This window comes from Lynx rufus, unplaced genomic scaffold, assembly GCF_022079265.1.
Source record: "Lynx rufus isolate CCGP_SWC_20201006 ecotype Redwood Valley unplaced genomic scaffold, mLynRuf1.p SCAF_6, whole genome shotgun sequence".
NCBI classification, from domain to species: Eukaryota; Metazoa; Chordata; class Mammalia; order Carnivora; family Felidae; genus Lynx; species Lynx rufus.
In genome coordinates this window covers 144,475,219-144,500,928 of record NW_025814878.1, presented here as the reverse complement: position 1 = coordinate 144,500,928, position 25,710 = coordinate 144,475,219, and the positions used below count along the sequence as shown (strand labels likewise).

Genomic DNA, 25,710 nt, shown 5'->3' with positions numbered 1-25,710 from the left:
GATGACTGGCTTCTTAAATGTCACTCATAGTATCAAGTCTCAGATTATTGGCATTGTACTGAATATCCCATGAAAACCAAAACCAGTAATGCAGGTTAACAAAGTATTTTTACAAAATTCAAGGTGCGCATTTTTAATTTAAGTAGTCTGTATCTTTTGGAAGGGGTAGATGTAGATGAGAATAAATAAAAATGCTACTTTTACCAGGATAGTCTACATGTTGCTGATAACAAAAATCAATTTTCATACTTGAGATTTTCATTTTCCAGAATTATCCTTAGTTTTGTTTTTTTGTTTTTATATTTTTTTAATGTTACTATTTGTTTTTGAGACAGAGACAGCGCATGAGCAGGGGAGGGGCAGAGAGAGGGGGAGACAGAGAATCTGAAGCAGGCTCCAGGCTGTGAGCTGTCAGCACAGAGCCCGACGCGGGGCTCGAACTCACGGACCGCGAGATCGTGACCTGAGCTGAAGTCGGACGCCCAACCAACTGAGCCACCCAGGCACCCCCAGAATTATCCTTATTTTTGTAAACAAAATGGTGGTCTGTATGTTTTCGTCAGGTCCATTCTTAAGATATTCAAAATAAAAGTTTCCTTTTCTATATGATCACTAGAGGCACAATTGCATTACAAGTCATGCTACCATGCTATAACATAAGATTAGCAGTTATCTTTTTGTAATGATGCTTTCTGCATTTCTCTCTGCTTCCACCCATACGGCAAGATATTATTATTCTGAAATTTTTAAAGTTTATTCATTTATTTTGGGAGAGGGAGAGTGCGAGCAGGGAGAGAGAGGGAGAGAAGGAGAATCCCAAGCAGGTTCTGTGCTGCCAACGAGGAGCCTGACACAGGGCTTGCTAAAATCAAGAGTCAGATGTTTAACCAACTGAGCCACCGAGGTGCCCCATCATTATTCTGAATTTTAAATAGAAAATTATGTGACCAGTGAGTGGTACAAACAACCAAAAACCTACAAATGAGTCCAATAAATTTAATTCATAGTTTAATATTAGGAAATCTATAATTCTTTTCAACGTGTATTTGTTTTTGAGAGACAGAGAGAGAGCACACATGCTCAAGAGAGAGAGTCGGGGAGAGGCAGAGAGAGAGGGAGACAGAGGAATCAAAGCTGGCTCCGCACTGATAACTAAGAGCCTGACACAGGGTTTGAAGCCATGAACCTCGAGACTGTGACCTGTGCCAAAGTTGGACACTTAACAGACTGAGCCACCCAGGCGCCTGGAGATCTATAACTTTAAACCATCTTATTAATAGGCAAATAAAGAAAAATCCTATGATCCCTAAATGCTAATAAGTCATTTAATAAAATTTGACATGCATTTCTGATTAAAAGGGGAAACTCCTAATAAAATAGGAATAGATGGATACTACCTTTATATGCCAAAACCATATACATCTCAAAAAAAAAAAAAACCCTCCCCCAAGACTGACTGTGAAATCTTAACAAGGATTCTCATAAAAATGCCTCTGAATTTGTTAAGAATAAAAAGACAGCTATTTGCCAAATTAATAATTTCTTACTCCCTAAGTTGCTTATAGCTATAGGTAGAAAATATCTCCTCATGTGCTAAAGAAGAAGGAGAAGGTGAAGAAAAGGAGAAAATCTACCGCGAAATCCTCATTAGAACCCCTTATTCCAGTGGAGGAGTTTTTATATCTCGTGAAACACTATTTTACATAATCCCCCAAGGTCATAAAATAATGGCTCATGGTAAAATTAACGATGTCTCACAAAATTTATGGATTGTGATTAAACAGCAGTAGCCAATCTAATTTGCTTTCTTGGGCTGTTTCTCAGTACTGAATAAAACTAAGTGTAGGGGTGCCTGGGTGGCTCAGTCGGGTGAGCATCTGACTCTTGATTTCAGCTCAGGTCATGATCCCAGGGTCATGGGATTGATCCCCAAGTTGGACTTCAGGTTGATCTGGAGCCCGCTTAAGATTCTCCCTCTCCGGGGCGCCTGGGTGGCTCAGTCAGTTAAGCGTCCGACTTCGGCTCAGGTCATGGCTCAGGTCATGATCTCACGGTCCATGGGTTCGAGCCCCGTGTCGGGCTCTGTGCTGACAGCTCAGAGCCTGGAGCCTGCTTCAGATTCTCTGTCTCCCTGTCTCTCTGCCCCTCCCCTGTTCATGCTCTCTCTCTGTCTCAAAAAAATAAACGTTAGGGGCGCCTGGGTGGCGCAGTCCGTTAAGCGTCCGACTTCAGCCAGGTCACGATCTCGCGGTCCGTGAGTTCGAGCCCCGCGTCAGGCTCTGGGCTGATGGCTCGGAGCCTGGAGCCTGTTTCCGATTCTGTGTCTCCCTCTCTCTCTGCCCCTCCCCCGTTCATGCTCTGTCTCTCTCTGTCCCAAAAATAAATAAAAACGTTGAAAAAAAAAATTAAAAAAAAAAATAAACGTTAAAAAAATTTTTAAAAAAAAGATTCTCCCTCTCTCTCCCTCTGCCCCTCTCCCCTTACTCTCTCTCTTAAATAAAGTAATAAATAAATAAAGTAATAATAATAATAAAAAAATAAAAACCCTCAGTGTAACTCTGGTGGTTAATTCAAGCTATTTGATCTGTTCAACTGGCTCCTTGAGTAGAGTTTAGTAAACAATGATTCTGATGGTTTTTGAAGCCTAAATATGACACAAATTTTTTGTTGTTCTGTTTTTCTTCTATTCCACAACCCATAACCATGTACTCTGGGCAACACTACTTAAAAAGGAAAAAAAGTTCTACTGCCTTTTATTAGCTCCCCTGAGACAACATGATCTGTAATCAAATTATAAATCTCACAGTCTTGTTTTAAGGCAGATATATTGGCAGGACCCTAATAACAACATTAACCAGGAAGTCAATCCTACTGATGGCACGGAATACTGTCATAGGAACTCTGCTGTGAGCATTGCACTGTGTGTTGCATTGTGCGTATTTTATCATTTTGGCAAAACCCTCTAATTCTGCCTTGCCTTCTCAGAAGGCACAGCTCCTCAGTTGCATCTTTCTGCCAAGTGAAAAAGACAAAGATATTTAATTGGCTAGTATTAGGGAATCTTTGGGCCTTAAAGAACAATATGATCAAGTGTTTCCCAGAAAAGCTATTCAGAAGGCAGACAAGAGGGGAAATATTTTCAAGACATGTGAGAGAGAATTTATTATTTGAAGAATTCTTATGATTAATAAGACCAACAAGCCAGTAGGAAAATGGACAAAGCCTATGTGAGTACTTCACACACACACACCAAAAAAATTATAGGACTCATATATATACGTATATATATACATGTATATATACATGTGTGTGTGTGTATATATATATATATATATATATATATATGAAAAGATGCTCAACTTTGCTCTTAAATGAACATAAAAAAATAAAATGCCACTTTTCACCCATCAGATTGGCAAAGATCAAAAGGTTTAGAAGTACGATATTGTTGATGATATAGGTGTGAGAACTGGTAAATTTTATTTGGAAAGCAATGTTGCAATCCTATTAAAATGTAAAAACACATAGAACTTACACGTGACATTCGTAAACTTTTCCTGAACACCCTTTTTAAAATTTTTTTTAAAAATGTTTATTTATTTTTGAGAGAGAGAGTGAGACAGAGTGTGAGTGGGGGAGGGCCAGAGAGAGGGAGACAGAATCGGAAGCAGGCTCCAGGCTCTGAGCTGTCAGCACAGAGCCCAACGCGGGGCTGGAACCACGAACCGTGAGAACATGACCTGAGCCGAAGTCCGACGCCCAACCGACTGAGTCACCCAGGTGCCCCTCCTGACCACTCCTTCAAAAATGTCCCCCAATTACTGTCTCTAGTCCTTTATTTTCTTCACAGCATACTGCAATTAATACATATTGTCTGTTAGTTTTTTAAAGGCCTGTCTCCTCCAGTAGAATGTAAAATTCTGTGATGGCAAAGATCAAACTTAATTTGCTCTCTGGTTTACAGCCAGCACCTGGCATAGTCCCTAGTATATAAAAAGCACCTATTAGGGGCACCTGCGTGGCTCAGACGGTTAGGCATCTAACTCTTGGTTTCAGCTCAGGTCATGATCTCAAAAGTTCATGAGTTCAAGCCTTGCATCAGGCTCTGCACTGACAGCACAAAGCCTGCATGGGATTGTCTCTGCCCCGCCCCAGTGCTCTCTCTCAAAATAAATAAGTAACTTAAAAAAAGAAGACACAGGGGCGCCTGGGTGGCGCAGTCGGTTAAGCGTCCGACTTCAGCCAGGTCACGATCTCACGGTCCGTGGGTTCGAGCCCTGCGTCAGGCTCTGGGCTGATGGCTCAGAGCCTGGAGCCTGTTTCCGATTCTGTGTCTCCCTCTCTCTCTCTGCCCCTCCCCCGTTCATGCTCTGTCTCTCTCTGTCCCAAAAATAAATAAACGTTGAAAAAAAAATTTAAAAAAGAAGACACTATACACATTTAAAAAAAGAAAAGCACTTAATAAATATTTTCCTTTTGATCCAAGAACTCCACTTCTAGGTGGCCACATCCACAAAGATTTTCACTATGATACTGTGTAATTGCAAAATATAGGAAACATCTTAAACATCCAATAAAATATGGTCCTTTCAATATATTATAAAGTCATTAATTAAAAAGAATAAGGTAGATTTATATGCACTGATTACAACATCTCCAAGATATATTAAGTGAAAAATGCAAGGTGTAAGTCCATGCATGTAATGCTGTATGGTTTGTTTCTAAAAATAGAAATATACATATGTAATACTGGTTTTTAGTAGTGTTGCCCAACCCTCTTTGGGGAAATTCTCAAGGTAGTGTGGTCCGGCGTCAATGTCATCTACTAGGACGAAAGTGCCCTTCCACATCACACTGCCCGTGAGATTCTAGAACCCCTTCACCTTCAGTTCTATGGGGTTTAGTAGGGTCTTGAGCCTTGAAAAGGGAGTTTACTCTTTTTTTCTTCTCCTTCTCCTCGCTTCTACTTCCCCTTCTTCTTAAGAGATACTTCACGAGCCAGGGAGAGGGGCAGACAGAGAGGGAGAGAGAATCCCAAGCCTGACATGGGGCTGACATGGGGCCCAAGTCCTGGGATCATGACCTGAGCTGAAATCAAGAGGTGGAGCAGATGCTAACTGAACTAACTGAACCACCCAGGTGTGCCACAGGGCCCCCTTTTCAAATGAGGTAGTTTGCCTAGTGATGAAATGAAATCTTAAAATTCAGGCAGATGTCACTGGATAAAAACAAAGGTTTATGATAGACCATGAGTGGAGCTCACTCTAAAGTCTTCTCCAGTACTGGTGCTAGCTAGTCAACTCTGTTGTCCATGAGGTCCCTCCTGATCTGATCTCCTTTTCATGAGCTCCACCAACTGCATTCTTCTTTATACCTGCTCATTTCTTTCCTTGTCCTCTTAGTCTAAGGTGGCAGCTAATCCACTCTTTGGAAGACCCCAAGCACCATGGACCTTCATCTTTTCTTCTTTATATCTATTTTATGGATAAACCCTATGTCCCCTCCAATCAGGTATTCCCCAATATTCAAAACCAAGCTTCAGCAAAATTTTGGCTTGAAAGCACATGTATTGGTTTTTAGAAATCATTCACAACTATATTTGGCATTTTTTTGGTTGCCTATCTGCCTTCCAGTTCTTCCCCATGTATGTAGCCTATAAACTGACTATACCTACAGCTCCAGGAGTGGGCCTATTTCCATGGCAACAGTACATTTTTTTGAGAGTGGGCATGTAACTTAAGCTAATCCAATTAGGGTGACTCTCAGGACTCTTATTTGGAATGCCAAGACAGAAATGTTCTTTCTTCAGAGGTGGACCAGGAAGTATATAATCAAATCCAGGACCTTTGGCAGCCTTTTTGTTATTTAAGGGAAACTAGCCTAAGGAGGAAGATGACCCATGATGAAGAAGAAAGCCAGAGTCGCATAAAGCCACACACGACACCCATTCTCCCGGAGGACTTTGCAATTTCATGAGCCAGTAAATCTTTACTCTTTAACACCAGCTGTTAATTGCAACCAGAAGTCTACATTCAATTGAATCCTCTCTTCTTTCTGGGGTTCTTCTGGTCTACCTTGGGGGCAAATGAAGGGCTCCATAAGGCCCTTCAAGAGAGAGAGAAATCAGAGCAACAGGGAAAATAACCTTCAGGTTAATCTCTCCAGCCTTTATCCTGAAATATGCTTGCATAGACACAGAACTTATGAACAGACATAAAAGACCTCAAAAAGATTTCTTTGGGGAGAAGAATTAGCGACTAGGGTGAAAGACCTTTTATTAACTTCTACTATAGCATTTGAATATTTTTTAAACTATGTGCATGTATTAAGTTAAAAATAAATACAGATCTCAGCAGCTTTTTCTTGAAGGACTTTCTAACATCATAGATACAGTAGCACCGTTAAGTCTTTTCATATTGTTTTGATTACATAAAATTGTTGTTAAAGTCCCACTGTACAACACAAGGTCCTTACTTGTCATCTTTCCCTCTTGTCTTTCTGCACACCATCTCTCGGAAACTGGCTAGCATCTTATTCTCTCTCTTTCGTCTTTCTTCTTGGTTAAAGGATGCAAGAGCTCTCTTCTCATCAGCACTGTAGATCTGGTTCTCTTTACGCAGTCGTACAGCCTCCATTCTACGATGCCTGCTACCACTCATGACATAACCCGAGCATTCAAATGAAGCAATCTCTTCACTTGTCAGCCCAATTTCACCTCTTCGTGGGATTCGCTTTCCAGCTTTCACATACTCAGCCATTGCTGCACCTTCACCTGGGAGCAGAGCATGGCCATAGTTCAAAGGTTTCTCATCTTGAGAGACATGTATTACAGGTGCTTCTGGGCCTATTAGATCCATGGTATCTGTAATCTTTGACTGCTCAATCCGGGTATCTTCTGGCAACTCCCCTTCTGAATCTTTAAAGCTTGAATCACTGGATTCTTTCTTAGTCTTCTTATTCTTCTTTTTCTTGGTTCTTTTTGCTCTGTGTTTCTTCTTCTTTTCCTTCTTCTTGGCTTTTTTGGCCCTCTTTTTATCATCAGAACTAGAATTAATGTCGGAGTCTGAATTACTCTCACTATTATCAGAATGTTTCCTATGTTTCGTTTTAGACTTTTTCTTTCTTTTTTTCTTGCTTTTTGAACGACTGGTATTCTCGTTTTCTTCGGAGCTGAAATCTGAACTGCTGGTCTCCTGACTCTTTACCGCTTCATCCTCCACTGGGGTATGTTCATCAGAATCCGGCTCAGGAAACTTTGGAGAGAGCCCCCACACCTCAGGAGCTCCCAGCTCCCCAATCCTCTCTCTCTCTTTCAGCCACCTCTGACGATAGCTCTCCTCCTTCTTCTCATACTCTTTGGCCCACTGCAGGTCGCCCGCATAGTGGTGATGGAAGCGGTATCCGCCAGAGTGGACGGAAGAGGACGAGAACGCGTAGTTGCGGGGCCCCGAAGGCTGTGCCCGAGACTCAGATCGGCCCAGCGGACTCGGGTCGCCAACGCCCGACACCCCCCACGAAGGCCTGAGGCCCTCGCGGCCGCGGGAGTGAGAGCGGGAGCGGCCTCCACAAGGGAAGCGTCCGGCCAGCGCGGACGGCGGGCTCCCCACAGAGCTGCGTCGCCGCCTCCGAGAGCCGGCGGCGTCCTCGGGATAGCGGGACTGGGACACCGGGGCCATGAGCCACGCCTCCACCGGCAACCAAACGGCCAACGCCGAGCAGTGGCCACGGAGACTGCGTACTGCCGGCACTTCCCGCCCACGCAGGCGCCACAGCAGCGGTGCCCACGCAGGCGCGTCACAACGGTGCCCGCAAGGCTTCCGCTTCCGGTGGGTTGGTAGGCGAAGGCGTGGCGCGAGGGCGGATGGCGTCAGGCCGTAAGGTTTCGCTGGGGCATTTGGTGGAGGTGTGCCGCTCCTCTCGTGGTTCCGATTTGCCTGCGCTGCCCTTGGCCCTCGGGGACACAAATAGAGGAATTTGCGCCAGTGACCCTTATACTGTTCAAACGTCTCCTACTCCTCTTGGGTATTCGCCTTTAACCATCTTGATACCCTTCAAGTCTCCATGCTCCCCTCGGTCCTCTTTATCGTCACCCCTTGGTGGGAGCCCCTTACTTCTCGTGCTCCTTTTGTTGATCCCTTAGAAAGGAACCTGTCCACCAGTTTCATGGCGGAAGCACGTTTATTGACTTCAAAACCCCACTTGTTCCTACTGGAAGCAAGCACCAGAACTTTTGGAATCAAAAAGTTTAAGCCCAGCCTCTGAGCCAAGTGAAGACCAGAGGCATGATTTTAATTCTTAAAATTCACAGACGTTTCTACCCCTGAAATGCAGGGAAGCATCCAACCCAGTCTTGTAGATGTCTCCTAATTTGGTTAATTTCTTCAGGAATTTTGTGGTTGGGAACCAGTTTATGCATACACTGTGTTCACTGTCTGAAATGGCTAGCATTTCATGCAAGATCATTTCCCTCTTAGCTTAAAAGGTACATAGGCATTACCATCACCTTGGTTGTCTGTAGTTAAGTTGACCTCAGTTATTTAACAGACTTGGAAAGTGACAGAAAAACTAAATCAGAATTTAGGTATAAGTGCTTTCCTGATGCTAAGACTCTAAATGAGGTGGGAAATTCAATCGAATAAGATAAAATTAGATTTTTATATATTTATCAGCAAGATGCATGGAAGTTGGCAAACTGCAAACTCTCAAACTTGGTATCAGTATTCCCATCGCCTATCACTTCCTGTGCAGATATACTAGGTATCTCCATGCCAGCACGAAGGCATTGACCCCGTGCCGCTTCATCTGTGAGATGACTGCAGGAATAGGACTATATCCTGGAAAGCCCTTCCAAGCTAGCTGCTGACTCCTTCCTCCTGGCCGTCTACGTGAAAAAGTTCAGACACTGAGCTCCTACCCTGGAGTATTACAGTGGCTACAAGACCTCTGATCTTCACCCCTTGATCAACCAGTTGAACATCCTGCTGATTTTGTGTCCTTGCAATAAGCTGGAGACTCTGCATTCCAAGTATTTTCACCAGATCTTCTTTGAAGTCACCAAAATCTCTCCCTTGGACGTTTTGAAGCTGAAGGAGATTTTGAACTATACTAATTCTGAGGCTGAGAATTCACGCTGGCAGCAGCCAACAGGGCCAGGCAGGCATTTAAATAGGCTATATTTATTCTATCATTGAATTTGTCTTTCGATCACTTTTCTCCATTTTTATTGTTTGTCTTCCCAAACTGATAAAATTGTAAATACTTACGTTTTTTAATGAAAGAAAATAAAGTATTATAGTATTTGATTAGAAACTGAATACAAGTTAATTTTGTTAAAATATATAATTAAATACATTTTTGTAACACAGGTCTTCTAACAGGAAGAATAAATTTTTTTTAATATTTTTAATGTTTATTTTTGAGAGAGAGAGAGAGGGAGACAGAGTGTGAGCGGGGGCAGGGCAGAGAGAGGGAGACACAGAATCTGAAGCAGGCTCCAGGCTGCAAGCTATCAGCACAGAGTGTGATGCGGGACTCGAACCCACGAACTGTGTGATCATGACCTGAGCCGAAGTTGGATGTTTAACTGACTGAGCTACCCAGGCGCCCCCCAAAACTTTTAACACTTACTTATTTTTGAGAGACAGAGAGAGACAGAGCATGAGCAGAGGAGGGACTGAGAGAGAGAGAGAGACAGAATCCAAAGGAGGCGCCAGGCTGTCAGCACAGAGCCTGACACGGGGTCAAACTCTCCAACTGTGAGATCATGACCTGATCTGAAGTTGGACACTTAACTGACTGAGCCACCCAGGCACCCTAAGAGTAAAAAAAATTTTTTTGAGGAATAATATTTTGCTAAATTAGAGTTCTACCATTGTAGAGTGAAAGCAGCTATAGACAATATGTAAATGAACATGAATGTGTTCTAATAAAACTCCTTATAGACACTGAAATTTGAATTTCTTTAATTTTCACATATCACAAACTTTTATTCTTCTTCTGATTTTTCCCCTATAATTTAAAAATATAAAACTTCTTGCTAAGGCCATACAAAAACAGGCAGGGGAACAATCTGGTCTGTAGGCAGTAGTTTGTTGACCTCTGATTTAGTAGAGAAAGCAGTGGTGTAAAAAATATGACAATAGGAATAAAAATAAATGCCTACCATAACTTTTCGTTGTGAGAGTCTCTTATTTTCTTAATTTTACTTATAGATGAGCAAATATCCATTCAGATAGAGCACAGAAATGTATTGAAAGATCTTTCTCAAAATTTCTCAAAATTGTTTTACATAAATTTCCCCCAAATATTAAAAAAAAACTTTCAAACCTACAGAAAAGTTAAACACTGGCATATCCTTTACCTAGATTCACTAATTGTTAAGATTGTGTTTCTTACTCACTGAAAGTTAGACATTATGATGTTTCACCCGTAAATACTCCACTAATCAATCTCTAAGAAGGACATTCTCCTTCACAACCACAATGCCATGATTATTCTTTTTTTTTTTTTCAACGTTTATTTATTTTTGGGACAGAGAGAGACAGAGCATGAACAGGGGAGGAGCAGAGAGAGAGGGAGACACAGAATCGGAAACAGGCTCCAGGCTCCGAGCCATCAGCCCAGAGCCCGACGCGGGGCTCGAACTCCCGGACCGCGAGATCGTGACCTGGCTGAAGTCGGACGCTTAACCGACTGCGCCACCCAGGCGCCCCACAATGCCATGATTATTCTAAAGAACTTTAATATTATCATTAAATATTAGGTAGTGTTATCTAATATGCAGGATATGTTCAAAATTCCTCAATTGTTCCAATAATGTCTTTAAATTTTTTTTGATGTTTATTTATTTTTGAGAGAAAGAGAGCCAACAGAGCACAAATGGGGGAGGGCACAGAGTCTGAGACACAGAATCCGAAGCAGTCTCCAGCCCCACTGTGGGGCTTCAACCCACAAACCGGGAGATCATAACCTGAGCCGAAGTGAGATGCTTAACCGACCAAGCCACCCAGGCACCCCTCAATAATGTCTTTAAAATGGGATTAAAATTCAGTCAAGTTTCCTTAAATGCATTTTATTGTGATTACTTATTAGTCTGTAGAATAGTTTCTCTACCTACACTTCTACATCCACTTTTTAAATATTACTTGACACAGTTTTGCTGAGTCCAGGGTGATTGTGTTGTAAAATGTCCGACAGTTTGAGTTTATCTGATAATGTCCTCATGATTAGATTTAGGGTAATTCTGTTTGGCAGATCACAGGGGTGGAATATAATTCTTATGGTATCTCAGCAGTAACCATATAACATTAGTTTGTCACAATCTATACTTATTACTAAGAAATTCCTAACACACAAGTTATATAGAACTCTGAGGACAAGCTGGAATTAAACATCCCTCCAAATTACATTTGCTTATGGCCTTTACAAATATGCGGGTCACCTTTACTCACCAAGCAACAAAAGCAGTCATTCACTAATGACACTTACATGACCTGACAGTCCCCTCCAGCTGCTCATATTTGCACTTCCACACAGTGCTCTGATTTACATTTTACAGTGTTTTTACAGCAGTTATCTCATGGATATGCTCCAGATTACTGAAATGTATGTTGGGAAGAGGAAACAAACAGTTGTATTATGACTACAACCTATGTTTCTTACCCTGATAAAGGCAGGAGCAATGGGACTAAATGAAGAACAGCTGACCCTTGAGCAACATGGGTTTGAACTGCAGGGGTCCACTGGTACACGGCTTTTTTAAGAGTTGACAGCAAAAGGCATAGGCATTTACTTTCAAATGCGCACCCCAGTCTACACAGGAACCAATGTAAGACTGGAGAAGCGGTTGCACCTGCTGCCCTTGAGTACCAGGGGCCCCGGGGTGAGCAGCTGCCAGACCCTAGGACTGGGCAGGGGTGGAGGTAGCTGAGTGTGCCCACCGGGTAATCATGCCCAGGCCAGGAGATTAATAGAAGAGATAGACTGAGGAATTAAAACTCAGGAAGGTACTACCATGATATTTTTTCACTTAAAAAACATCTACCAAACTTACATTCTGAGTAGAAAGCAGACTCACTGACATCTCAGTCCAGCAAAATAACTGCTGTCACTTCTGGCTTAAAATCTAGCCGCCTTTGGCTCAAAGGAATCTCAGGGCTTCCTACCGTTTTAGGGTAGGCCTAGCTTATTACAGGTTAGCCATTATTCTAAGAGCTTTACATAAAAAACCTCACCCACGGCTCCCATCCCTATCTACTATTACTATCCTCAGTTATAGATTCAGAAAGTCAGGCACAGAGAGGTTATATAGTTAACTGCGGTCACTCAGCTAGTAAATGGTAAATAAAGCCAGGATTAGGAGCCCAGGTAATGTGGCTTGAGAGTGTGTAGCTTTCACTGTGCTAGAGTGTGAATGGGAACTGGAAGGAACAAGAAGAGAGCGACCAGGAGTGAACAGGGTCCCCTGGCCAAAGACACGGGAGTGGCTGGAAGCAGGGGGCAGCACAAGCCTGGCTGCCCGAGGGGAGGTCACAGAAAATGGAAAGTGGTAACTGGTGGGGGCCGTTGGGGATCTCGGGTTGCTTTTGCAGGAAGGATCCCAATGCCGCTGGTGGCGGTTCACGCGGACAAGGTGTTAAGGATGCATGGAAGTGGGGACGAAGTCAGAGGCGGGGAGGGCCTTCCCGCCGGCGGGCCTCGCAGGAGAGGCGGAGCTGGTCAGGCGCAGGTGCAGCCGCTGCTCTCCCAGCCTGGCCCAGTGACGTCCGCGGCCGCGGGGGAAGGCCTCAGGCCAGAACTCTGAGGGCCCAGCGGGCCCGCGTTCGCTGCAACGTGAGACTTCGGCTTCAGCCAAGCATTAGCCACAGCCCCCCGTCCTCTCTCGCGGTCTCGCCGGCGGCGGCCCGAGAGCCGAAGGGTTAACGGGCCGCCACCAAGAGACGCGTCCTAGAGGGCCCAGGAAGTGGCTCGGCCCGGCTTCCGGCCCCGCGCTCCGGCTCTCCCGTGCCGAGGGCGCCCGCGGATTCCGGCCGGCGGTGTGGAGACTGGCCGCGGGGCCCGGGGCGGGCGCGGAGGACGGCTCCGGCCGCGGGAGGCCGAGGGAGCGACTTACGCACCAGAGGAACCGCCCCGAGAAGCGCGGCCGTCCGCCAGCGCCAGGTCCGGGATGGCCGGGGAGTCGAAGGCGAGCGCGACCTTGGATGCCGGCACTGCAGAGGAGCGGCCGGGGCTGCTGACGGGCATCCTGACCGTGAAGGTGGAGGAGGAGGAGGAGGAGGACGTCCCCACGGCCGCGCCCGGCAGCCCGGGCCCCGGCCCCGAGCGCTCGCGCCGGCGCTTCCGGGGCTTCCGCTACCCTGAGGCCGAGGGGCCCCGCGAGGCGCTGCGCCGGCTCCGCGAGCTGTGCCGCCAGTGGCTGAGCCCGGATATACACACCAAGGAGCAGATCCTGGAGCTGCTGGTGCTGGAGCAGTTCCTGACCATCCTGCCCGCCGAGCTCCAGGCCTGGGTGCGGGGACAGCACCCGGAGAGCGGGGACGAGGTGGTGGTGCTCCTGGAGCACCTGCAGAGACAGCTGGAGGCGCCGACACCGCAGGTAGAGGCCCCGAGCCCGGTTTCTAACCCAAGTCTCGGGCCGAGGGCGGGGCGTGCCGTCAACATCGGAACTTCTCTCTCTCTCTCTCTGCCACTCGGGTGGAGTCCCTGGGCCCCTCCTCGTAACAGAAGTTTTAGATACATGAAGGATCACAGAAGAACTCGATTATGTTGAAATACATTGCATTAAACAAATTAGTGACAACGTTATGCGTGCGCTTTTTAAAAATGTTGCACTAATCAGTAAGACCTGGGCACAGGCCCAATAGCCCGGGTGCGGTTTCAAAGTCGTTAGAAGCATGAGTGACTCTGACACTGTTCGTTGTGCCGTAATGTGGTGTGAACACATCTGCAATTTTTCTTTTTAAAAAATTTTAAGTGTTTATTTTTGAGAGAGCCAGAGCATGAGCGGGGAAGGGGCAGAGAGAGGCAGACACAGAATCCAAAGCAGCCTCCATCCAGGCTCCAAGGTGTCAGAACAGAGTCCGATGCGGGGCTCGAACTGGGCCACCCGGGCGCCCCAAAACATCTGCAATTTCTATTGGTGGCGAAGTGCCGTGGCTTTTGCCACATGATCGCTGCTTCAATTTCTAATAGAAGGAAAGGCCACGTTCCCTTAGGGGCTGGTAACAATAAAACTACTCCTTTCCTATTCCAAGTTCATGGGCCACATGGGAGGAGTCCAAGGACCCCAGGCTAGGGAACACCCCGGTGGAAAACAGGTTGATCTCCCCGCCTCTTGCTTTGCCAGTCTGTTGTAAGGTGGTGTCCTCTGTGCACCAGTTGACGTTCCTTCAGGGGCCTGCAGCCGGAGCCTCCTAACCACTGACCAGGAGATCCGGGTCTGCACTGGGGCCCACTGCCCGCGAGCCCTCCACAGTGAAGGCGTTTCAAGTCTCTTAGCTTCAGCCTCCTCAGTCATTACAGAGGGTGTGGGGAGTTCTGAGCTGCACGTGAGAAAGTAACTTGACAAGTGCAAGTTGCCCATAAATGCATGGAAGCCACCTTTTAGTGGGGACAGACCGTGTGTCCCGCGTTAGGTGATTTCACATTCTGTGATCTTCTTTCTTGGTTCTCAAAACCAGTAACAAAACCCTATAAACGAGAAATTCTTACCCTCACTTGTCAGATAAGATAGGAGTATTTTGAGAGCCAGCACCGGTTCCCAAAAGTCTTTGTAAAAGCACAGCGTATACAGTGTGGGAGCACCTGGTAATGGCAAAGAGCACGGGCTCTGGGGTCCCTCTGCCTGAGCGCCCATCCTACCACCGCCACTTATTAGCTGGGTGACCTTGGGAAAACTGCTTACACTCTGTGTGCCTTCGCTTCCTCATCGGTGAAATGATCACGGTAACGGTACCCACCTCAAGGTTGTTGTCTGTGTTACCTGAGTTAATGTTTTTCGTGCCCCTGGAAACTGAGGCACATGGGAAGTGCTCCAGAAATGTCGGACAAATAATGAAAACGAATGAATAACCTCTAGGTCCCAGGTGGTGACCAGGGCCAAGAGCTTGTCTGTTGCGAGATGGCAGCACTGACACCTTCCCGCGGATCACGGAGTGCCCAGTTCCAGCCGGTGAGGGCTCTGCTCAAGCACGAATCTCTGGGATCACGGGCCTTACCAGGCACAGGTGAGTGTTCTCTTCTGGGCGCGTGAACCTGCAGACTTGGTCCAGCTTCACTGACGATCATCTGATAGGGGCGCTGACCGCGATGTTATTTGGCCATCACTGACGGACTCTACTTTGAGACTGAAAGGGAAATTTCAAACGGTGGTTTGGAAAGAATCGGTTCCCCATTCATTTAACACGTAATTATGCCTCCTACGTGGTAGCCAGTGTGGTTGGTGCTGAGGACCGGCCGCTGGTGAGACAGAGTCCTTCCTGGTGGCACTGGGGTTTACATTCGAGTGGGGAAGACAGCACATACACACGACAGTACAGCTTCCAGTAGTGGTAAGTGCCAAGAAGAAAACGAACAGACTCTGTAAAGCCCGTCGGAATATCCCACAGACTGCAGGACTACCGCGGATTAGAGTGTCAATGTCTAAACCCTGGGTCTCTTATGAAAAGAGCAGGATTTACTCCACAGGACTGGCTGTATGTCCTGCGGTGTCTTCTCACGTCCCTGAACGTGTCCCAAGACACACAGCACTGAGACGCCGGCCAACACGCAGTCCTGACTTCCAACACAGGCTCTAGCTAAACCAGCTGTTTTGTGCTCCGAGTAAAGTTTCCCTCCTCCAGGGAGACCGCCGGTTCTTCTGGACGCCGAGCAAGTTCTGTACAAGCAGATGCCCATTTCTGCCTTCTGGTTCCAGCTTTATTTTGACTCTAGTTCTTCCAAACCAAAGCAGAAAGCCCTTACTGACCCCTAAAGGCATTTTAACCGAAATCTTACTTTTCTCCCCTTCGCAAGCAAAACCCAGAGCATCTTCAGACGAAAAGCTTGTTTTATGTGGTTTAAACTCACCATCCCTTCCAAGGACCCTGCCGTTTTTGCATAGATTTTGTGTGTCGGCAGAGCACAGCACAGGTCTCTAGGCCCCGGGACTGGAGCGGGTAGGGATCGGGCCTTTGGGGAGACACACGCTGTACGAAGTTCCAGGCCCAGTGTTTGCGCTTGGATTCCGCAGGCCAGGGAGGCTGAGTGCCAGGGACGTCTCACCCAGAGCTTCTTTCCTTCCTAGTTCTCCAGGGTCCTGGGCTTGCCCCGGGAGGGCGCTGCAGCGGAGACGCAGTGGTGGCGGCCAGGCTGCCCCCAGAGCCCCAGGTGAGCCGGAGCCCCTCCCTGCCCTTCGCTACCGGGGTGCATCCCGGGAGGGTCGCCCCCTCCCCGTCTGCATCCTCCAGCCAAACGCCAGATGGGACGTCAACTTTCTCGTGTATGCTAGTGTCCTCTGTCGCCGTCTGACTTCCTGGTGCCTAGTTGGGAGCCTCGTCCTATTTCATGACTAGCTTGGGTGCCGTTTCCCAGACCCCTACTCCGTGTCCTTGGCCAGCCCCTTCTTCGGTGGGGTCTTCTTCGTCAGTAAGGGCGATTCTGCAAAAGCAAACTGAAGCTTTTGTTGCGACGGTGCTTTTGTTCTGAAGGTTTTCTTTTGCTTTCCTGCCCTGTTACCGGGGGGGTAAGCACGTGGTCCCTAAGCTTGCCGGGACGGATACGGCACGCCCACATGTCTCAACTAGTCACACGACCGCAACAGTCTGTACTTAAACTGGATTGAACGTCTTACCCGGTCCTTCACGCCCTGGAGGCTCTGTGGTGTCCACTGGCTTCCCTGACTTTCCTCACTTCAGACCCACGTTTCCCTGTATCTGAATAACTGTTAATACAAACGAGCCACCATCACTAGCGGGGGTCAGTTCCGGTCCTTGCAGTGGTGTGGCCTTCGTTTTCCAAATCTTTTTACCTTCTACCCTGGTGTCCAGATTATTTGTGTGGCGACCAGGGTGTCCGGCTTATCTGTGTGGAGACACGGGCGACTGGCGTATTTGTGTGAAGACAGCGGTGTCTGGAGCACTTGTGTGGAGACTCCTGTCCTCACGTGCTGTCACTCTACTTCCGCAGTGGTTTTGTTGGCGAAGCCGTCACTTAAGACCGGGAGAAGTAGCGTTAGGTGCCGCGCCGGCTTGGTCTGCGGAGCCTCAGGGACTGTCCCCTCACCGCCTGAGCCCCTCTGCGCAGCACCCGGCTCCGGGAGGGACTCTGGGTAAGAGGAACTAGGAGGCCCGTGTGCCGTTTCAGGGCTTGCTGAAAACGGAAGACGTGGCCCTGGCTTTGTCCTGTGGCTGGGCACGGCTGGATTCCTCTCGGGGGAGCTTCCACGGAGATGAAGGGCGGGAGAACCCCGGCGGCCTGACCTCCCCGGGTAAGACTGACGGGGCCTGGTGCGTCGTAGGCCTTCGTGGCTCCCTTTGTCGGTTAGAACCTACTGGGCTGTAAGACGCTGTCTGAATTCTGTCTGCGTGCAGAGCCACCGTTTCTGAACCCGGCTACTAACCACGTGCGTGACCCGATCTTTAACCCTCCCGGCCCGGCTCCCTTCCCTTTCCTGCTGCGTCCTGGCCGGGTTAAGTGGGACACGGCAGGTAGGGCCCCGAGCACAGGCCTGGCTCATAGTAGGGCTGTCACCGTTGGTCCCCTCTCTGTTGCTAGTTCCGACACAGGACGAGAGCTGGGGTGTCCTCAGGAAATGGGCCGTGGGACTGTAGGGCGAGAGCGAGGAGTGAGCTAGAGATCGGGGTGCAGGACACACGGGACAGCCTGACCCGTCTGAGCTCGTGCAGCTCGACCTGGTGCAGCAGGAGCTCTGGCTCAGATCTGTCAGCACCAAAGCCCGTCGTGTCGGGGCCCCCGTCTTCGTCTGGGATAAGAGCCGAGAGGACCGTCCCAGACTGACGATCGCTTTCTACGTGCCTGCTCTCCTTGTGTCGCACGGGACACTTCCAAGTCCTCACGCGTGCCTGCTTACCGCTGCCATCTGCCCAGCCCTCCTCGAGTCCAGCCCCAGTGCAGGGCCCTGCCTTCGCCCTCAGGACTCAGAGCCTCTGCGAGCGTCCCCAGCACGGTCCTTCCCACCCTCCTCCACCCCCCGTCACCCTGCTTCCAATGACCCCAGGCCCGTTCTCAGTCTCCTTCCTCCCCAGCACCCGTTCGCCCCTTCGTCCCCATCCTCGTTCTTGTACGGAAACCCTCATCCCCGCGTATGTGGAACTGCAGTCACAGCTTTCCTGCGTGGCAGGGCATCACTGACCACGTGTGGCCACTTGTTATTTCAGGTGGTGAAACAGAGGCCGAGATCCGGGCCCTGCCTGTGGACGAGGTCCGGCCAGTCCAGGAGGCTGGGGGAATACCACGCCCCCTGCGGGAAGACACTGCCCAGATTCCTGAAGGCACCGAAGCTGGCGAACAGGAGGGCAGGTTCCCGAGAAAGCAGAAAACCGCCACAGGAAGTAAGCGGCACTACTGTCATGAGTGTGGAAAGAGTTTTGCTCAGAGTTCAGGCCTGACTAAACACAGGAGAATCCACACCGGGGAGAAACCCTATGAATGTGAAGACTGTGGCAAGACCTTCATCGGGAGCTCTGCCCTCGTCATCCATCAGAGAGTCCACACTGGGGAGAAACCCTATGAGTGTGAGGAATGTGGCAAGGTGTTCAGTCACAGCTCAAACCTCATCAAACACCAGAGAACCCACACTGGGGAGAAGCCCTACGAGTGTGAGGAGTGTGGGAAAACCTTCAGCCAGAGTTGCAGCCTCCTTGAGCATCACAAAATCCACACGGGGGAGAAGCCGTACCAGTGCAACATGTGTGGCAAAGCCTTTAGGCGGAATTCACATCTCCTCAGACACCAGAGGATCCACGGCGATAAAAATGTGCAGGATCGTGAATGTGCAGAGACCTGGGAGAGTCAGGGGAGGGTGGAAAGCCGGTGGGAAAACGTTGAGGCTCCCGCGTCTTACACATGTGACGAGTGTGACAGGAGTTTCACTCGGAGTAGAAGCCTTATCGAACATCAGAAAATCCACACTGGTGAGAAACCCTATCAGTGTGACACATGTGGGAAAGGCTTCACCCGAACTTCATACCTTGTTCAACACCGGAGGAGCCACGTTGGAAAGAAAGTTCTATCACAGTGAGCCACGTCGTACATGCCAGAGTTGTTCATTCCTCACAGAACTGGGCTGAGGCTTTACTGACCGCTACATGCCATCTTGTGTTAGAAGGCCGAGTCTGGAGGGATGCATTGTCTTCTACATTCTAGAAGGTGGCTGGGAAACAGCTTGTTTGATAGGAGGCTCTGGGAGAGTTGTCGGGCAGAGGTAGGACATGAAATGATTGTTCTCACCTACTGGACTGAAATGGGCCTCCAGACTGGCTGACCACCTCCAGCCAGCACTTGATGACGTCTCCTGGCGAGATGGCTCTGATGTGGGGGCTGCTGCTGTGACCATTTTGCCTACAACGAATGTTTCACCAGTTGGTCAGATCTGTGCCATATTATACTCCCCACTGTGCCTTGTGTGTAGGTGCTATAAACGTTTATTTAGTACACCAGTGAGGTGACCTCCATAACTCTGAAAATCTGATGCGGTCTAGATTTCTGAGGACTTTCTAAGGCTATTTGTGTTTGTGTCTAATTCTCTGAGGTTCTAGATTCTGGGTCGGTCTAATGTATTTATTACCAAATACATAGGGTTGTCAGACTTGGGGTGGGAGAATCCATATTTCTTCACCAGCATAGTACTTGTAAGAATGCCTTAAGCAGCTTCTAATTAGATTTGTGAGATTGCTCCATCCATGTAACTCCATTCTTTGGTCCGTATTATATTTGTTCACATTAATTTTGCTCCTTTTATGGGATAAACCTTTCACGTTCTGGTAAATAAATGAATTGATCAAGTCAGATCAAAATGATGATGAATTTTGATAGAAGTCCTGTGATGTTGAACAGCTTGTTTCTCACCTCTTAGTTATCTTGGGCTTAACAAAGTGCTAAGGCAGCATCTGTATGCCTCTCTCCCAATTCAGAGCCAACTTGCACCACAGCTTATACCAGCTAAGCTTCCTCCAAGTTAGAGGAGTCATGCCAGATATTTATAACAAATTTCACTCATGTTTTCAGAACTGGTGTGTTGGTTGGGGATAGGAAGATAGGGTCAGAGGCAGCCAGTGAGGATGGGAACCCAAGTGTAGACAGAGAAAATGTATCTGTTCAGAATCACATTGGGAATCCTACTCCACAATATCCAAAGTATCAACATGTGAAGCCACAGTAAGAATTTTGTGATATCTCTTGTTTTCACCCAAATCACCTTCTACAGAGTTCTTCAAAGACTTAATATCTTCCTGATGCCACCAGCATCCGGCTTTTCCAAGCTGTGCCAAAAATGGTTTCCATTTCTCATGGATCTCAGACCATGTTTTGTTGAGTCACCAACGTGGTATTCTCTGGGTTCGTGCTCTGAAGCACCGCAAACTGACTAGAGACGCTGCAGACCGTGGGGCTCTCCCTGTATCACTTCTCTGGAGTCTTTCATTGTCTTCATTTCAGCTCATTGGAGTCTAATTTAGAACTTCTGTAGCTTTCCAAAATTCTATGGACTTTCTCCATTTAATCTGTTTTAGCCTTTTAAAATTTCCTTAAATTAACCTTTTGTTACTTTTGCAAAGCTAGCCATTTCCTTTTCTCTATTTTTTCTAAATTTTTCCTAATAGCCTTGATCTTAAACACTGTTCATTTTCCTTTGGTATTTGTTTATGTCATGGAGATAAATGTATGTGAAAGCTTTTGATAAACTAGACAGCGTACATGTGTAAGTCATAGAGATTGACAAGGGACCACTGTGCCTCCTTTCATTCTTTCTGCTCCTTCCCAGCCTAAAATATTTTTCTGTGGAGGAGGACATATTGTAGAAAAATACTTTCAAGTGCCTACTGTGTCCAATAATAAATAAAGCACATGCATACATACATACATACCTAGGCTTAGGGTTTCAGTATACTAAAGTTGATAAGGCATGTACATAAATCAGTGCCATGAGAAATGCCTTGTGAATGGTGAGCTGAAGGGTGTGGAATCTCAGCGAGGAAAAGGTTTCTTCTGGCTGTGAGCTGTTATTATCACATGGATAGGGTAATGTTTGACAGAGCTAGAAAGACTGAGTTTGTCAGATTTAGTAAATAGGGAGAGTTTAAAGTGGGTACATTGTAGGGGCCAGAGCAAGGAGCTTAACTTTTATTCAGTAAGTACCAGAGAGCCACTGACGTGATCAAGATATTATCTGTCTGGCAGTATTGTGTAATTTCAGCTGAAAAAATTACCTTGTTGATAGTCTTTTGGACACCTTGCTTTTGTATAAAGCAAAGGTATGTTTATAAAGTGAATTATAAAGTGGCTTCAACACTAGCCTATTGAAAAAAGGTGGTCAAAAAATTATGTCTAGATGAAATTAGATCCAGTAAAATACGTTGCTTAGTTGAGCTATAACCAATATTTAAAGTAGAATAAAATGCTACTTTCTGTGCTTTTTAAAATTGTTTTTATGAATTTTAGGGTCGATTGGTCAGCCATTCTACTTACTTCCTCCATCTGCTGCAATGCAGTGTTCCATTTTCTTTTTTCTCCCTTTGCATGAGTTGAGGGGCTGGTTAAGACATATTTTTTTCCACTTGGGTAGAATGAATAGTTATTATGAACAGAGCTTTTGATGAATTGTCCTCCTAGACATGTTCTTAATTTTGGTAAAGAAGCATATAACCCTATGAAATACTATTTCTCTGCTTTCTCCTTTAGAAGGAAAAAAGGTGCAGCTTACCCACGGGGTTGTGAGGATCACCTATACAAACAAGTGCTCGGAGGTTGTAGTTCCGGGTGGTTCCATAGGAGACTTTGAACTCACCTGTTCCCACACATTGAGTCCAGCTACAAGGGAACAATTTCCTCTTAAAAAACAAAGGCTGGCTGAGTGACAACTACACATGGGCAAACCAGAAGAAAAACATGTTGAAGCACATAGAAGAGTCCGGGACGGAATCCCCTCATAAAGCCCACTCCTGGCACAGTGACGTACAACTGGGAAGGAACTCAAAACCTGGAGCTTCTTTGTGAGGAGCACTGGGCTCAAACTCACATTAGGCCTAACAGCTTTTAAGACATACACTTGAGAGACAACTCCCCAAAACATACATCTGAAAACCGACAAGGGCCTGTGTTTCAAGACCCACAAGACTAAAGTGATCTGAGAAACTGCTCTTCTAGGACTCACGTGCTCAGACTCACCCTTCCAAGGGCCCAGAGGCAGCTGATAGCACCCAGATTGAAAGTGAAGGAGGCTCACTTGCTTATATTAAAACATTGGCCACAGGGGCAATCATCTAACTCGATACATATCTAGGAGCCTGCTGGAACATTCCAGAGAGGGAAACAGGCACCATCTTTGTATTCTTCCTTTACTGTGCTTCAGAGCACAGTATCTCTCATAAGGGAGCTTTTACATGCATCTGGTATCCTGATTTTTGTGGCTGCTACTTGGGATTCCTTTGGATCACCTGTCTCTGGAGGCCAGGGAGCTTACATTCGTGGTCTCATGGGACTGTAATATTTGGTGTCACCCAAAAAGGAGCTCATACCCAGTCTGGTTACCCAATTTGGCTACAAGAAAAGAAGAAAGAAACAGAGGAACCACAAAAACAGCCAGAAAACAATAAAATGGCAATAAGCATATACCTATCCATAATTACCTTAAGTCCATGTAAACAGACTAAATTCTCCAATCAAAAGACATAGAGTGGGGGCGCCTGGGTGGCGCAGTCGGTTAAGCGTCCGACTTCAGCCAGGTCACGATCTCGTGGTCCGGGAGTTCGAGCCCCGCGTCAGGCTCTGGGCTGATGGCTCGGAGCCTGGAGCCTGTTTCCGATTCTGTGTCTCCCTCTCTCTCTGCCCCTCCCCCGTTCATGCTCTGTCTCTCTCTGTCCCAAAAATAAATAAAACGTTGAAAAAAAAAATAAAAAAAAAATAAAAGACATAGAGTGGCTGAACAGATAAAAAGACAATACCTATCTGTATACTGACTACAAGATACTCACTATAGATGTAAGGACACACAAAACTGAAAGTTAAGGGATGGAAAAACATTTCATGCAAATGGAAATCAAAAGAAAGCTGGAGTAGTTATACTTCTAGCAGATAAAATAGACTTTACAACAAAGACTAATAAGAGATAAAGAGGGGCATTACATAATGATAAAAGGGTCAGTCCAACAAGAAGATGTAACACTAAATATTTAGGCAACCAGCATAGGAGCACCTAAGTATATAAAGCAAATATTAACAGGAATAAAGGGAGAAATAGTAGTGCAATAATAGTAGGGACTTAGATTGATGGACAGATCATCCAGACAGAAAATAAGGAAACACCGACCTGATAGGAAATGTTAGACCAGACAGAGTTAACAGATATTTACAGAACATTCCATCCTAAGGCAACAGTACACATTCTTCTGAAGAACACATGGAACATTTTCCAAGATAGATCATATGTCACAAAACAAGTCTTAACAAATTTAAAATGACTGAATCATGTATCTTCCAACCACACTGGGATGAAATTAATTACATGAAGAAAACTGAAAAATTCACTCATCCGTGGAGATTAAACAACATGCTACCGAACAACTAATGGGTCAAGGAAGAAATCAAAGGAAATATCAAAAGATAGTTGAAACAAATGAAAATAGAAATGTAACATACCATAATTGAGGTAATGCAGCAAAAAGCAGTTCCAAGAAGTTCATAGTGATAAGTGCCTACCTCAAAAAACAAAAAGTGTCAAACAATCTAACTTTACACATCAAGAAACTAGAAAAAGAACAAATGAAGCCCAAAGTCAGTAGAGGAAAATAATAAAGATTACAGCAGAAATAAATGAAATAGAGACTAAAAAGATAGAAAATCAATGAAACTAAAAGCTCTTTCTTTGAAAAGATAAACTTGACAAACATTTGGTTACACTTACCCAAAAAGAGAGAGAGGACTCAAAAAATCAGAAAATGAAAGAGATGTTACAACTGATACCACAGATATACAAAGGATCCTAAGAGACTGCTATGAACAGTTATACGCCAACAACTTGGACAACCTAGAAGGAATGGGTAAATTCCTAGAAACATATAACCTACCAAGACTGAATCCTGATGAAATAGAAAATCTGAACAAAACAGTTACTATGAAGGAGACTGAGTCAGTAATCAAAAACTTCCCAACAAACTAAAAGTCCAAGACCAGATGGCTTTACTGGTGAATTCTACCAAATATTCAAAGAAGAATAACAATCTTAAATTCTTCCAGAAAGGAAAAGGGGAAGGAATTTCACACTCCTTTTATGAAGTCAGCATTACCCTAACATCAAAACCAGACAAAGATGGCATAATAAAAGAAAATTACAGGCCAATATCCCTATTGACTATAAATGCAAAAATCCTCAAACAAAATATAAGCAAGCCAAATTCGACAATACATAAACAGAATTGTATATGTGATCAAGTGGCAATGGGGCACCTGGGTGGCGCAGTCGGTTAAGCGTCCGACTTCAGCCAGGTCACGATCTCGCGGTCCGGGAGTTCGAGCCCCGCGTCAGGCTCTGGGCTGATGGCTCGGAGCCTGGAGCCTGTTTCCGATTCTGTGTCTCCCTCTCTCTCTGCCCCTCCCCCGTTCATGCTCTGTCTCTCTCTATCCCAAAAATAAATAAACGTTGAAGAAAAAAAATAAAAAAAAAAAAGTGAAACTGTCATGATTTACAGATAATACATGGATATACATAGAAAGCACTATACATTTAAAAAAAAATTTTTTTAATGTTTTATTTATTGTTGAGGGAGAGACAGAGCATGAGCGGGGACAGGGCACAGAGAGAAGGAGACACAGAATCCGAAGCAGGCTCCAGGATCTGAGCTGTCAGCACAGAGCCTGACGCGGGGCTCGAACCCACGAACCGTGAGATCATGACCTGAGCCGAAGTCGGATGCTCAACCAACTGAGCCACCCAGGCACCCCAGCACTATACATTTCTATGTATACATGATATACATAGAAAACGCTAAAGACTACACACACATATACACATATATACACATACACGCACACAAAACTGAAATAAATTACAGGATACAGAATCAATACACAAAAATCTATTGTGTTTCTATACACTAATAACTATCAGAGAAATTAAGAGAACAATCTTACAATTACACCAAAAAGATTTACATACCCAGGAATAAACTTAAGGAAGTAAAAGATCTATATTCTGAAAACTATAAGACATTAGTGAAAAAAAAATTGAAGGTACAAATAAATGGAAAGATATCCAATGTTAATAAATTAGAAGATTTAATCTTGTTAAAATGTCCATACTACCCGAAGCAATCTACAGATTCAATGAAATCCCTATTAAAATTCCAATGGCGGTGGAACTTAAGCAGCTCAGTTGTTAAGAATCCAACTTCACCTCAGGTCATGAACTTATGGTTGGTGAGTTCGAGCCCCACATTGGGCTTTGTGCTGACAACTCAGCTTTGGATTCTGTGTCTCCCTCTTTCTCTGACCCTCCCCCCC

At 46.0% G+C, this 25,710-nt stretch overlaps 2 protein-coding genes across 2 annotated transcripts; one reads left to right on the top strand and one right to left on the bottom strand.

Annotated features, from left to right (window-relative positions):
- Positions 1 to 6,470: 6,470 nt before the first annotated feature.
- On the bottom strand, positions 6,471 to 7,676 carry NKAPL (NFKB activating protein like). The gene has a single exon (XM_047102040.1). It carries the CDS (start codon positions 7,674 to 7,676, stop codon positions 6,471 to 6,473), a length of 1,206 nt encoding a protein of 401 aa, XP_046957996.1.
- Positions 7,677 to 12,948: 5,272 nt separating this feature from the next.
- LOC124528416 (zinc finger protein with KRAB and SCAN domains 4-like) lies at positions 12,949 to 20,018 on the top strand. The gene is made up of 5 exons (XM_047102025.1): positions 12,949 to 13,594; positions 15,077 to 15,224; positions 16,283 to 16,365; positions 17,341 to 17,464; positions 18,375 to 20,018. Exons 1-5 carry the CDS (start codon positions 13,166 to 13,168, stop codon positions 19,235 to 19,237), a joined length of 1,647 nt encoding a protein of 548 aa, XP_046957981.1. The 5' UTR covers positions 12,949 to 13,165; the 3' UTR covers positions 19,238 to 20,018.
- Positions 20,019 to 25,710: the final 5,692 nt, after the last annotated feature.